Genomic DNA, 14951 nt, shown 5'->3' with positions numbered 1-14951 from the left:
ACCTTTTAAATTGGTGCCAATTCAGTCCTAAACCTTTTTTTTGTGCCAATTTAGTCATTTCGGTAAATTTTGACCGAAATTTGCCGACGTGGACGCCTGCCGGCTGGCGGCCGGTCACCGGCAAAAAAAAGGTTTAGAACTGAATTGGCACCAATTTAAAAGGTTTAGGACTAAATTGGCACCAATGCAAAAGGTTTAGGACTGAATTGGCACAAAAAAAGGTTTATGACTAAATTGGCACTAATGCAAAAGGTTTGGGACTTTTTTGGCACTTTTCCCTGAAAATTTTCAATGTCGTCTTTTTGTTATTCAAGTCAAGGAAATCTGCTGATATGGCTTCCAATCCGTTATGTTTGAACAGTGGACAAAAAAAAAGTTACACGTGCATTATCCACGTAAGATATTCATATCAAATTCGGATGCAATAATGTACACCATCAAATTACGATAGACATGTTAACGCCATAATTTTTTACCTTGTTTAATGTAAATGGATAGCAATATAGATATGTTGATGAGAAATCCAACTCACCATATGATAATCCACATCATCAAGTAACATTTTATCATTTGAGAAAACGAAAAGAACTATATTGAATATTTAACAGTAGTTCATGGACCACATTAAATAAATTAAAAGTTTAAAGACCATATTACACATTAGGCCAAAGTTCAGAGACCATTTGTGTCATTGTTTTATTTCCAATTTGGCGAATGCAATCCTAAACATTTCGAAGAGTTTTCAATGTAGTCCATTTGGCCATTTAGGTAGGAAATCACTTCCAATTTAGCACGGTCATCTTAGGTGACATAGCTGGCTACTGATGTGGATGATGTTTATCTCGTTTTGTAATTTAAAAAAATTTCGAATTTTTTTCTTTTATTTTTCCTTTTCTTATCCTTCTTTTCTTTCATTTTTCGTTTATTTTCCTATTCTATCATTTACCTTCTTCCTCCGCCAGTCGCCAGGGCCTTGGTGATGGCCAGCGAAGGTGCCGAACATAGGCAAGGACCTGGATGCCCTCGCTTGGTATGGGCGAGGACCGGACTCTAGGTACAAAGAGGAGATGGCGGAGGACGGCTCATAGACGGCCAAGCTAGTGAGGTCGATGGTCTATCAGCTCGATTTTGGTCATTCTCTGGTAATTCAAATAAGTGGTGTTTGCCAATAGGCATGCGGTCCTGCTGGAAAAGAGATTGGGGGTGGGAACGTTAGTAATATAGGTGCGGGGTTCGACTCCTGCGTTCTGCAAGAGGCAGAACAAAAGTCAGAGAGAAAGATAAAAGTTAAAGATATGACCAAAAAAAAAAGTGGCGTGTGACGAAAAACGAGAATGTGGGGTACGAGTAGGAGATAGCGAACGACAACTCACAGTTGGCCAAGCCAGTGAGGTCAATTGTTCCTCAATTCGATTTGGTCATTCTCTAGTAATTCAAACAAATTTGAAGTTTGAGGAAAAACGGCATCATTATGGACATTGGTTCACACTTGAGTTAACCTTAACATCCACTTAGGAGAAAGAAAATAACAAAAAAAAGCCGCGTCAGTTCTGTTAGCCAATTTGGAAGAAGCTAACAAAGGGAGACTTGATTGCATCAATTCAACAAGTTTTAAGACTTAATTGAATATTTTGAAATTATAGTACTCAATTGCATAGCGCGACAAGTATCCCTAAACATAATGATAATTTACTATGGTTAGGAGACAGAATCTTTTCTCTTCTAAATCCGAATTCCAAATCAAAGTCAAATATTATACATAAATCCATCATTTTTTCCATTTATGACAATCGAAGTTCTTACTTGCAATTGCCTGGGCTCGGAACGTGGTGTAGGGATGACCCTAGAAACTGCAAAGTGACCATAGTTCAGCAAAATTTTTGGAGTTGCCTAGATAAAGCTCATGTGGTGTCTTACCTATTAAAACATGGATTTGGAAGACAATTTTTATATTGGCATACTATTAGGACATCAGCGGTTCTTAAGAGTTTGAAAATCATTGGCGAAACTATTACGAGGAAGCCAACTCCTCCCTACATAATGTGGGCAAGCTTGTAGGTCCAAGCCTATCGTCATCTCTCCTCTCTTCTTACATGGTTCATCAGCTTTGGCTGTATTTTGTCGTCGTTTGAAGGTTGAATTGTATATGTGCAGACCAAGATCCGCTCAATGACAACTCCCCGAGGTGCCCTTTCATGAATCATGACCATTCTTTCGACTATAATCTGCGAGTCACCTTACACGCCTGTGACATCGAAATCAAAATCTTACAAGCGTATCGGATACTAAACGGGTCAAATCAACTTATGCTTATGCTTTACAAGCACAGAACATGCTGTTAAACCACTCGAGCTTAAGTGACCATTATCCGTTAAGCCGAGTTCTCTGCTTTGACTGCATCAGTCAGCCAAACAGGTACTTGACTCAAGAGACTGAAGGGAAATTGAGACATGGATCTTTGATCGAATTATGAACTTTGGCTTGAGATGATGTTTGGTTTTGTCAATCGGCTTCTACATCAAAAGAAAATGACAAGAAGTTGGCGGTTGATGCTTCAAGTGGTTCCATATGATATGAATTGTGGCGCCCATATATTCACATAACCGGTACACGAATGGATCAAACCGTTCATCAAAAGAGCGACATCAGTTTACTATATTGCGAATTGATTGCTTAACTCAGTCAACTTATGTCGGGAGTGATCCATGCTTTACATGTGCTATCCACGACTAATGTTTTTCCTTGACTTTGCCGATTGCCCTTCATGCAAAACAATCTTGAAGAGCCATCTGCGGATGAATTAGATGAGCAGGTGTCGGAGTCTGGTCTAATTTCAATTACTGCACTTAGTTTTCCTGCTACAATGATGGTTCACAAATTTCTCCATCCTTGATGGGTATACCATATGGGATTGTTGCTCTTTATTGTAGCTTTTCTTCTCAAAGTAGGGATTCATTCTGAAGCAATCTTCAAGTTGGTTTGAGATGGTAATCAAGTTGGGTCTCATACTATGGTCCACTTGGGAGCTGGTGTTCTGGTTCTAGGCTAGCGAAAAGCAATTTCATCCTCGCAACAGAGATGGCTGTGCTATCTGCTATGTTGCGTACAGATGCCAATTCCTCTGTGCAAGTTTTTGATCTGTGCAACAGCTGCGAGGGTCAAGATTTGGTTGATCTGAGAGAACCAGAAGTGAAGCTATAATACTATGTCGCTTATTCGCTCGCCAAGATTGGGAAAAAGCCCCAACATGAATGCCACATCAATTTGTTCTTTGGTCACGAGTTTCTTCGACAACAATTTCAATTCGGTAGCACGAAAGACGAACGAATCTGAGGATGAATCACGGGGCTGTAAAAGGTAGGTTCGCACACAATCTTGGTGCGAGAGGCTTGACCGTTTTGTTCTACAAATCCCATATCATTCTTTTACCACCTCATGGTTAAGAATGCAATAAGAGGTAAAACTCTGAAAGCGGGCTGGACTCTGAAAGTTGTGAATGTTACGTGCTTTTATGAATGTAAGTTCGATCGAGTTTGGTGGATCAATGCATATTGAGAAGCTCATATTGCTAGTTTTGTAGGCACAATGGAAGCATAGGAGTTGTAGACACGGTAGAAAGTGCAAGCGAGGGGTGTTGAATTTACCATTGAGCTGTATGCAGCACTATTTACCTTGCCACATTTGGATATGAACATATCACTAGTTTAACCTTCTTTCGCAAACTAAGAGATGAATTTTCACTGGCTAGGCATAAGTATGTGATTTGTAGGAAAAAAAAAAAAATTCTAGATGGCAAGTTAGATACCTAATGCAATGCAATGCATGTCGCAAAAGTCGGGAAGCATGTTCAAGTTGAGCGTCATTCGAGCGAGCAGTTTCCCGGGCAAATCCCCACGGATTCGCCCGATTCTCGATGCAATAGATCCCCCTGTTTATCTTCTTCCGCCCGACCCCTCGAAACCCCGGATCCTCCCAGGGCATTCCCCGCGGACCGCCCGAGACCGCGGCGAGATCGCGACAAACCCTAACGCCGACCATCGTGCATTCGGGACGGCATATCTCCCTCCCGCCTCGCCCGAACCGCGCGCGAAAACACTCGTTAGGGAGCTCACATAATGCCCTACAAGATGCAAAAAACCGCATCGAAATCCATTGAGCCCAGCTCGAGCAATGGCCGGATGAATCGAGCTGAAAAGCACACCCTCCCCAACCAAAAGTTGCAAACCCGGCTCTCCCATCGCCCCCCCAACCCCCCACAACCCATTTTTTTCCCTTCATGGGATCCCTTTCCCCCACACATGCAGCCTCCGCGCCGTGACCACAGCCGTCGAGATGATCCCATCGGAGGGCCTACATTCAAACTCCAGGATGGCCCCGATCCGTGTGAGGGTCCTGTCGTCCAATCAGGGCGCGCCGTTTGGATTTATTCTCTCGCGTCCGGGACTATTTAAATTCTCCCATTTCCCGTCTTCGTCTCTCAACGAAATTACCCGCAGAGACGCGAGCGTACACACACACACTCCTCCCTCCTCCTCCTCCTCCTCCTCCTCCTCCGATCGCAGATCCGATTCCTCTCTCTTCTTCTTCTCCTCCTCTGCAAATCTCGGAGCTCCTCGTCGTCGTCGCCGTCCTCCGTTTCGGCCGGCGGAACCCTAAATCCTTCCAAAATTCGGATAAAATCTCTAGGCTCGCTGATGGCGACCGAGGAGCCGTTGCCGGCGGTGGAGCCAGCCCCCGAGCCGGCCAGCCCGGAGGCCGCCGGCGAGAACCCGGCCCCCAAGGCCGGGAAGTCGAAGAAGGCCAAGGAGCCCAAGGCCAAGAAGCCTCCCGCCCCGAAGAAGCCCCGCAGTCCTCCCTCCCACCCCCCCTACGAAGAGGTAACGCTCGCCGGTTTCCCCCGTTCCGCCAAATTCCATCGGGAGCTTTCCGCCGCGTGTGGTTTCTCGAGCTTTGCGGGATGATCTCTGACGTCGTTTTCATTTTCCGTTTTGCGGTTTTTTTTTCCGGGTGTCGTCTTGTGTGCAGATGATCAAGGACGCGATCGTGACGTTGAAGGAGAAGTCCGGCTCGAGCCAGTACGCCATCTCCAAGTTCAACGAGGAGAAGCACAAGCAGCTCCCGCCCAACTTCAGGAAGCTGCTGCTCTTCCATTTGAAGAAGCTCGTCAGCTCCGGCAAGATCACGAAGGTCAAGGGCTCGTTCAAGCTCCCTCCCGGGAAATCGTCGTCGGCTCCGTCGGCGGCGCCGGCGGCGGCTCCCAAGCCGGCCGCCGCGGCTAAGAAGCCGTCGAAGCCGAAGGCTGCTGCGAAGCCGAAACCCAAGGCGAAGGCCGCCGCTAAGCCCAAGGAGACGACGAAGTCGGCCAAGCCTGCTGCGAAGGCCACGGCCAAGCCGAAGGCGGCTGCCAAGCCGAAGCCTAAGGCCCCCGCGGCGGCTAAGCCCAAGGCTTCCGCCGCGGCTGCCAAGCCGAAGGCGGCGGCGGCGGCCAAGGCCAAACCCAAGGCCGCGGCTGCCAAGCCGAAGCCGGCTGCCCCGAAGGCTAAGGCCGCGGCGAAGCCGCCGAAACCCAAGGAGAAGCCGGCGAAAGCTTCGAGGACCTCGACGAGGACCTCTCCGGGGAAGAAGGCGGCGCCTCCCAAGAAGGCCCCCGCGGCGAAGAAGACGTCGGCGAAGACCGTTAAGCCGAAGAGCGTCAAGTCGCCCACGAGGAAGCCTTCGGCGCGGAAGGCGAAGAAGTGATGATGGGAACGCCATAGAGAGAGGGAGAGAGAGAGAGAGAGGCAGAGAGTGAGATAGGAATGCTTTGTCTAGGGGTTAGTTCCGGTAAATTTCGATAGGAACTCGTTGGTATTGTATTGTGACGACTCTTGGGAAATACATAGTGCATCGGAAATTTTTCTTTCGTTTTCTTTCTCTCCCTTCTCTTCTTCTTCTTCTTTTCAGGTTTTCTTTGCGTTGGTTCTCTGTAAGTTTTCTTATGGGTTTTCTTGGGGAGTAGCGTTTTCTTAGATTTGTACTTCCAAGTTGGTTGAATAGATCACGAGGTGGATGATATTCCGTCGAATCATGGCTTGAATCCTTCCTTTCTCTCTGCACTAATTCTAACGTTTTCTTCACCATGATCTCTCTCTCTCAGAGTAATTACTGCGATCATCGCGCGAGATCCAAATCCGATTGGAGCTCGATTAGGGTCTGCAAATGGGTCGGTGTGCGAATCGCTCGCTCGAGAATGGCGTCCTCGCAATTGGCCTCCTATGTAAGTTCGTTCTGTTGAATGATTTCGGCTTCTGCATTGATCTTGGGATTGCTCGAGAAGGCCATCCTCTATGAACTTTTTGTTATGATCTTCGGGTGGAACGATCTTGTATGTGGATTACATTTCTACGGTGAGTAGTGAGTCACCCAGAGAGAAAGGTCTACTTGGTCTCTTTTTTTTTTTTTTTTTTTTTTTTTTTTGTTTTTTTTTTAATTTTTTTTAAAAAAAATATAAAATTTAAATTTTCCCCTTTTTTTTTTTTTTTATTAAAAAAATTTTTTTTTTTTTTATTTTTTTTTTTTTTTTTTTTTTATTAAATAATTTAAAAAAACCCCCTTTAATTTTATGTTGTCTTCCCTCCTCATGTTGAGATTATGGTTCGACGCAAATGAAGCCAAAGAGGATTTCAGATCTTTAAAATAGGTTTCGATATGTTGCACTAATTGTAATGGCTCTCTACTGTATGATGAACTGGTGTCAAGTCTTTGTAGTCTTTCAGCTCAATTAGTATTTTGGATTGTGATGGCCCTCAACATATCTAAATGGAAATGGGCAAATTGCAAATCTAGTTTCTTTCTAACTAACTCCGGGGAAGAGAAATTTTGATGCTGGAACTCTAGTTTCTTCTCACGACCGCTCTTAGGAGAAAGATAACTTCTGGATATCATGAATGTTGGCCATGCTTCCAAAAAAGGTCGACTAGGCAAAAGCTTGATATTACGGAGATTCCCTGGTAGGCTTCCTTGTTTTGATTTAATCCATGGAAGGAACAAACTGTCGGGGCATTGTCTGGCGAAGATTAACGGGTGAGTTTTGCCGGGAGAGCTTCGGGTGGAACCGGAAGAAACAAGGTTTCCCTGTCCCTAAGAACATACGATAACGGCAAGAAAACTAGTAATGAAGCGTTCAGGTGGCGTCTAAAGTTAATTTGGCGAGCGAACCTTGGCTGAGAGTTCTTGTTTAGGCCCTGTTTGGTACGTAAACAAAATATATATGTTTCTGCTTTCATTTGTCAAAATCTCACTGTAAACTTGTTTGGCAAGCATTCTCCTAAAATGTTCTCAATCACTTTGACGAAGCAGACAAAGCATTGAATCAAAGACAATCACGGTGGGATACACTATGCTCTCCCATCATGCCTCATCTGAAGCTTCGACATGGATGCTTCTCTTTATGTGTGAAAAACCGGCTTGCATTAAGGATGTTTTCCCGTTTCTGTACCCAGCCGACATTCAGGCAGAGCTTGAAGAAGCTGATTCCCAAACCAGTTTGGGATTGTGCAGTTTCCCAGTCTTCACCCACCATCAATTTGATTTTGGGCAAAAGACAAGCTTGAAGAAACCCCGAGGCTTCTAAGAGCTTGGTGAAGCTGCAAAACTCTGGCCAACTTTGAACTTTTCTTTTCATTCCATTCAGATCCTTTCACAAGCTTCACAAATTTTACGAGCACTAAAAGAAAAAAAAAAAGGCTTCACGGTTTCGAACGTAGTTAAAAAACAAATGAGAATGCCCTTTATGTTCAGTTCATATTTATCAATCTATTCCCATACAATTTTATGTCATTTTGCAGTAAGCAAACATGGCTTCAAAAAATTTGCATTCCAGTCGAAAAGTTTAATGTACACGAACCAAATGCATTTTCGAGAAAACAGAAAACTATTGAAAAATCTTTGCGAATCAAACACCCCTCAGGATACTGTATTTTTCTTTCCTTGAATTTCTGCAGAATGTCTGATATGTTTTTACCTCTTCCATGATAACAAACGCTTCCATTCCTGTCTTTCGTGAAATGGAGATTTTATGACAAAGTTCCTTTCGAATTTTGATGATGATTGTTGCAGGTCGAGCACAACATTATCTCAGTGATGGAATAAACGTGTTTCGCTCTTGCTGAGTAGTGGCTGAAATGTTGAGAGATGTGATATTGTTTGGGTTCGTCGCTCCATAAGCATGTAATCTATGTGAATTTTATGCTTTGGCTATTGAGGTTTTGTATTCCTGCTATCTTGAGAGCATGCAAACTTTTACTGATTGTTGAAAATTGTACCAATCCCACATGAACAGATTTTTCTAAACAAATTACCACAAAATAGGATGTATCGGCTCTCTTTAGCACTCTTAGTTATGATGGCCAAGTGTTTCTTGTATGCATTTATAGTTGCAATAAAATTCAGATGCTTAAATTTACATACAAGCTCCATCTACCCCACAAAGTTCCTGTGCTTCTGATCAGAATAACAAAAGTCTGATCGATGTGTGAAGCTGAATTGTAAATTCTAGTATGAAGCTGCAGTTCCTGCGTTGTGAATCAGTCACTTCGATCTCTCAACTTTCTGGATTGAATACTTCAGCTCCTGCTGTATGTTTATCCTTGAAGGTGATAGTACGATGTCTTTCCAAACTGAACCGGCCTCACAAGCTGGGTTTGGTCGTCTGTAGAGCTCGTTTATGGAGTCTGCCTCTTCGTTCAATCTGCTCACCGTTTCCAAACAGCTTATTTCCTCTGGATCAACCAACAATGTCTTGTCTCTGTCTTTCCATCCTATTAACTTGACAAAAAGAGAAAACACACAAGCTCACATGAATCCAAGAGTTTGTATAGGTAAGAGAAAAACATGTGGAGCTTTTGTTTGTTTGGCCATAAACTTAATGTTGAGATGAAGTTGTTACACTACAAGAAGGTTAAGCTATTTCATAGGAACAGGTCACTTAGGCTATAGGTATCCACACCTTCGGTTAGCCTTTGCTTGGTTTGTTTCAATAAATATTCGAGTCTACATCGTATTCCTATTGAGCTACTGTCTAATTGCCTACATGATCTCACGACGATTTTTCACTTTCATAACCATTATCGCTTGATTTTAGAGAGGCCACACAGAGAGAAATTGATAGAGAAGGATGTATAAAAGTACCTTTGGAGGGCCTTCTAGAGCATTAGTGCAGTATAGCCTAGCATTGTCGACTAGTTGACAGTAAGTCAAAAATGCAGTCGCAAATCTTTTGTGCGATCTTAACTGAGATTTCACCCTCACCGCTCTTCTGCACATGATTGCTCTCCTGGAAACACCCGAAATCCATATCTTAGTATTGTGAATATCGTGAACCTACTCCCATCAAAGAAGAAACCTAAGATTAACCATAAAGCTATACTGTATTCTGCAATACCTTATTCCTCTGATAACTGCCAAATAAGCATCACAAACAACTCCAACTAGCTCTATCCTGTATGGTTTTCTCTTCTTTCCCCCAATTTGTTCCTGTTCTTCTTCCTCGATCCGTTCCCAGTAGTTTTCGGTCACTGACCCATCTTCTCCTTTCCGATAGCCGACACCCATGCGATAACGATGGCGGTGGACATTTCTGGCCATTGTTATTGTCTGCACAACAAATGGCACCCAGGAAAGCGTGCCATCCATGATCACATCTCGTCCTTCATTTAGTGCTGTGACGAGTAATGATGATGCAGCATCTGTAGATGATTGGTGCACCTGTTTGAAAAATCATCAAATCCTTATCTTTGATTAGATACTTAACAGTATTGTTCTCTCAAATATCGAAATGCAACTCAAGAACTACCAAACAAACCAAGAACCTCTACTGACTAGTTCTTTTCAGGAAAGCAGGAAAAAGCATTCAAACTAATATGAAATTAACGAAAGTCAGCTGAAATTTGTATAGACATAAAAGACCTGTCAATGGAATATTAAAAATTATCAATGTGGTTCTTCTGGACAGACACTGGAGGAACTAAGAACATGGAAGTGAGAGAGGTTTTCAACTTTCTTTTTAAGTGTCTAATATTTATTCCAAAGGGAGATTGGACAAGTAAATTTTGTAGGTCTGTATTTAGTTCTGTGACTATCCTTCTTCAGCTTTTTCACAAGAAGGGTGTCGAGTCCCCAATTCTCATGTCACATGTCTATGCATGCACGCATATGAGAGAGAGAGGGAGAGAGAGAGAGAGAGAGAGAGAGAGAGAGAGAGAGAGAGAGAGAGAGAGAGAGAGAGAGAGAGAGAGAGAGAGAGATGTATTTCATGTCTCACTAGTTCAGCAGTTTGCAGCATGTCAACGTGACCTCTGGAGCTAAGAGCTCTGTAAATGACATCAGACTCTTTGAAGGCATCTGCCTCAATGATTACTGCATTCCCTGCCGCTCCTGCCCAGAATGGCCTGTGCATAAGTCACCCGGAGTGGTCACTGTAAGTGGTCATACTATATACAAATTTGCATGTTTAGTTTTCTCCGAAGCTAGTCAAGAGATGCATTCTTGATCTGAGATGGGGTAAAAAGATGAGTGCTTGTGAACAACTGATCTCAACATTTTGTGAGATGAATAAATTTGTCAGATAATACTTTTGTGGTCATATAACTGCAAGGAAGTCTAAAATCTTTATTTTCCAAGTAATTTATTGGAAAAACTTAGCAGCATTAGTATATCTAGGATACTTGTATCCCACTTTAATCTGCTCTGTATTGTATTTTGGGGGGGAAAAGAAACAAGTAGAAACAAGCAAAAATTACTATGTTTTATGGTTTCAAAAATGAGACCTAGACATTGATGGAGAAAATATTGAAACATAGTACTTATCAGTACTTAAAACCGGAAAGGATATTCATAAGCTTATTGCTTGTGAAATTACCTCGCATAACAGGAAACTAAATAATTGCTTTTCTTCAGAATCTGATTTATCTAATCAAAAGGCAATAAAACGAACTTTTTATCTGGAAGTAATTGATAAGAGAAGAACATAATCTAATGCAGAGATGTCCTAGAAGAACTTATAGTGGACTTTACTCTTGCAGAATATCCTTCAGAACAGTGCTCTTTCCTGCTCCCATCCCACCACCCATGAAGAGGAGGACCGGACTCCGATCACAGTGAGCCACCGGAGCCATTACATCGGTGCACTCTGAGTCATCATTTGATGCCCTGATTGCCTTCATTTCCTCCACTAATGTTGTGAAAACTCTAGCCACTTTTAGGTTTTTCGTCAAGGTCTCGAATCTTTGTTGTCTGCATTTCATATGATATGAAGGAAACATTAAATGGAATCACCTTTACAGGAAGAAAGCCATTTTTGATAAATTCCTCTCTTTTGCAGAACCTTATAAGAACACTGGCTGTGCCAAATCTTTTGCAAACGATCTTATTTCACCTTTCCTCCATCTCTTTTCTCACCCCTGAGTTGATCTTATTTGCTTCAGGTGATGCAATACGATCTTACTGTTCATGATCGTCTCCATCACGGAAAGGAACATAACGTTAAGTGCATTATCTGTTTTTTTTTTTTGCCTTTTGGAGCAGTCTCTAGGCTAAATTTGCTTATTGCCAAATGCTTTTCAAGTAAAGTGATTAACAGTTCTTTGGAGCTCTTGTATCGCAAAATGACTAGTTTTCCAAAAGCGAACTTTCTTTGGTATTCAAAATTCTCCTAGATGCTTGGTCACAAACTTTAACTGTTCTCCCATTGGGATACCTGCTCATATGCAGTAATATTTTCTTCGAGGTAACTCTCATACCATTCAATTGTTAGAGTAAGCAAATAAGTACCAGAACCAATAGTGATGTCATTACATGCCGAATTTGTCGATATGAGCACTAGAGGGCTACCTAGTTGCCTTCATGACAATGTCCTTTAACTTCCTCTTCGGCTCGGCATCTGAACTTAAGACCTGAAAGAGTGCAGTCCGAAAGAGACTCATGCCATATTTCAACATACATACACTGCTATACAAATTCATAACGGAAATTAACATCGTTCATCTATTTAACTACATGTGATTGTGGCGCACGGCGCATTGCCCTTTCAACGACATACCTGACTGATCATAATCTCAGCGTGGCTCCAGTGGAATGCAAAGTAGCTGAGGATGCACCTCTCGAACTCTTCCACAAGCTTCACAAAGAGCGAATCTGCATCCGGTTCGTCCGAGAAGAAAGTGTAGATGTCATCCTCGAAACCTTCACACTTCGTGATATATTCAGCAGCTAATTTGCATAACTGTGGGCATTCTCTTCTGTCGCTGAATCCCATTTGCCTCGCTGCAGGCATATTGAAGAGCGTTTTAGTTTCGATAGAAGGTATATGAGATGGAGACGATTGATCACAAGGTAATCGATATCAATCCATCGCATGTTGACTTTGCATCTTTCAAATCAAGCAGGATTCTAGAAGATTTCAATTAGCATTGCTCGCGGAAATAACTTTTATTGCGTTTAAGTTCGTATCAATCTGTAAGGGACTGCCAGAGAATTTTGGATCATAGAATTACCTACATAATGGGAGAACTTTTCAAGCTTGACGACCCGGCCGGAGTCCGACAACCGCAGGCGCGGGGCTATCTTCCGGTCCCTCAGCCTCCGTAGCTGGTAACGCACGGCCGCGGCGATGATCAACCCTATGGAGGACGCCACGATGATCTGCGAGAAGGTGGGTCTGCCATTGTAGTCTGCGACATAGAAGAACGCGAACGATGAGAATGTGTCGAATCGAGGGATGCAGATGTTGTGAAATGCAATGAAGCTTGTGATTGATCCTTAACCTCGCTGCATGTTTTGAGTACCCAGAGACGAGGCGATTCAGAATTGGCTTGGTTCTTGTATTATGAAGGGCAGAGAGAGAAAGAGAGAGAGACAATGGACATTTGTATGTTTATATAAGCAGCAGTTTTTTCATCGTAAATTCGTAATGAGCTATTTTGGGTTCGGGGGAGACCCATCTAAAAATGGAAACTTGGGGGAGGCCATGCAGGTGACAAGGTGGCACGTTGTGAAAGAGATGTGGTGAAAATCATACGCGCATGAGTTTGACATTGCCATGTCGTGCTTGGACACAAGAAAGTGTGTTCTCGCCAAGTGCTCTTGCAAAGCATCACGTAATTCTTGATTGATCAGATGTTGGGAAGGACAAAAGCAAGATATCTTATCGTACTCTTTGGAGATGAAAAACACATATCCGAGTTATTCAGTTGAGTGGTCTTTACACATTCCTATCAATTGCCCTTGTATTTCTATCTCTACAACATGCCAATTTTCTTTGCAAATATGCTCATCTCCGTTTATTTCGCGAGAAAATGAATAATTTTTAAAATATTTTCTTAAAAATAATCGTTTGAAATAATTAGTCATTAATAAATATTTCTTTATCAACAATAATTTATGTCTAAATATTTTTATGGACGGTGAATATATTCTTCATTCATTTGTTTTTATAAGCGATATAAGTGATCATTTTTTAAGAAAATATTTTTTAAATTATTCATTTTTTGCAAAACAAAATGAGCTTAAATCTTAAATTCTCACGTCTGACTAAAAAAATTCAAAACCAATTAAAAACCAACCACCCAAACCTAAAGTAGATTCTAAATTGAGTTTGCATCTTTTCAAAGAAAGGCTAGTTGTCAGTATTTATTATTTTTTTCCTTTTCTCACTTTTTTTTTCCTTGTTTAAGCTTAAAATTAGTCTCCATGAACGAGTTATGCCCAAGCACGATTACTTTATATTCTTTGTAACTTAATAATAAAATTTACGATGCTAACTAGGAGGACAAATAAATACTTGATTGCAATCGACAGAAGGATTTAATTGAATCAACTTAATAAGTTTTATAATTTAATTGCACTTTTTGAAAAATTTATGACTAAAGGCCCATTTGACAAGTTGCCAAACAGTGAAAATTTCTGTTTTTTTGTTCCCAAAATCAGTTTAGGAACAGAAATCTGTTTGTTAAATTTTTTGTTCCCGGACACAAATTTGCAAAAAATTGTTCTCAGAATTAATTTTGGAACAGAATCAAGAAGTAAAAAAAAGTAGATTCTTGGAACAATTTTTCCATTTCTGATTATTCTTGATTTTCTTCTTCTTTTTGGGCTCCGTTCGTTTGGCGGAAAATATTCTCATTTTGGAAAATATTTTCTTCATTTTCGAAAATGTTTTCAACATAATTTTCCTGTTCCACAATATGAAAAGTTTCGTTAATATTTTCCTTCTTGGTTTGTTCTTTTCTGCCTTCCTGGCTTGCAGCCCGGCGACCAGCAAGACGGCGACCAGGCGGAGGCGGCCACGACAGCGGCAGCGCCGGCGGCAGCGGCGGCACCGGCGCAGCACGGCGGCGGCCGTAGCTGCGGCGGCGGGCTGGCCGGAGGCGGTGCGACCTTAGTGAAGAAGAAGAAGAAGAAGCTCGGAAAATGATTTCCGCTTTTGAAGAAGCGGAAGTCATTTTCCATAGACTTAGGCTATTTTGTGAAGGGGGAAGGAAAATATTTTCCACGGAAAACGTTTTCCGCCCCGAACACCTAAAACCCAAAATATTTTCCAAGAATATTTTCCGCCAAACGAACGGAGCCTTGGTTTGTTGTTCTTCTTCTTCCTTTTGGTTTGTTGTTGTTCTTCTTCTTCTTCCCGGCTTGCCGCCGGTCACAGGCCAGGGCCGGCGAGAGCGGCTCGCGGCCGCGACGGCGAGGCCGACCTCGCCGTTGCGACCCAAGCAAGGGAGATGGGTCACAACGGCGAGGTCGGCCTCGCCTTGGCTGGGCAAGGCTCGACCTCGCCCAACCAAGGTGAGGCCGACCTTGCCGTCGCGACCGGCAAGGGCCGCGATGCCCTCTCCGCCCTGGCGCCGGCGACCAGCCACAGGCCAAGAAAGAAAAGAGAAAAGAAAGAAAAAAATATTAAAATATTTAAAATATTATTA

General features: G+C 42.6%; 2 protein-coding genes across 2 annotated transcripts; one reads left to right on the top strand and one right to left on the bottom strand.

Moving 5' to 3' along the window:
* Positions 1 to 4553: 4553 nt before the first annotated feature.
* Positions 4554 to 5908, top strand: LOC115673488 (histone H1-like). Its single transcript, XM_030595674.2, has 2 exons — positions 4554 to 4877; positions 5026 to 5908. The coding sequence occupies exons 1-2, from the start codon at positions 4695 to 4697 to the stop codon at positions 5737 to 5739; spliced, it is 897 nt and encodes a 298-aa protein (XP_030451534.2). The 5' UTR covers positions 4554 to 4694; the 3' UTR covers positions 5740 to 5908.
* Positions 5909 to 8312: 2404 nt separating this feature from the next.
* On the bottom strand, positions 8313 to 12886 carry LOC115673598 (calmodulin calcium-dependent NAD kinase). Its single transcript, XM_056314410.1, has 9 exons — positions 12801 to 12886; positions 12531 to 12707; positions 12077 to 12300; positions 11869 to 11930; positions 11053 to 11271; positions 10301 to 10427; positions 9422 to 9744; positions 9169 to 9313; positions 8313 to 8805 (listed from the first exon to the last, which is right to left on the bottom strand). Exons 1-9 carry the CDS (start codon positions 12808 to 12810, stop codon positions 8569 to 8571), a joined length of 1524 nt encoding a protein of 507 aa, XP_056170385.1. The 5' UTR covers positions 12811 to 12886; the 3' UTR covers positions 8313 to 8568.
* Between the last annotated feature and the right edge of the window lie 2065 nt (positions 12887 to 14951).

The sequence above is a fragment of the Syzygium oleosum genome, unplaced genomic scaffold (genome assembly GCF_021117445.2).
Source record: "Syzygium oleosum isolate NSW1041296 unplaced genomic scaffold, Sole_v2.1 Sole_v2.09, whole genome shotgun sequence".
Lineage (NCBI taxonomy): Eukaryota > Viridiplantae > Streptophyta > Magnoliopsida > Myrtales > Myrtaceae > Syzygium > Syzygium oleosum.
The sequence above is the reverse complement of the archived record's forward strand: the minus strand, read 5'-3'. Positions and strand labels throughout refer to the sequence as shown.

Bases quoted from the DNA above. Each gene is read 5' to 3' on its own strand.
- LOC115673488 (XM_030595674.2), top strand. From the start codon at position 4,695: ATGGCGACCGAGGAGCCGTTGCCGGCGGTGGAGCCAGCCCCCGAGCCG. The intron at 4,878-5,025 runs GTAACGCTCGCC...TCTTGTGTGCAG, and splicing joins CCCACCCCCCCTACGAAGAG to ATGATCAAGGACGCGATCGT.
- LOC115673598 (XM_056314410.1), bottom strand. The intron at 12,301-12,530 runs GTAATTCTATGA...ATATGCCTGCAG, and splicing joins AAAGTTCTCCCATTATGTAG to CGAGGCAAATGGGATTCAGC. The intron at 9,314-9,421 runs GTATTGCAGAAT...GGGTGTTTCCAG, and splicing joins GCAGTTATCAGAGGAATAAG to GAGAGCAATCATGTGCAGAA.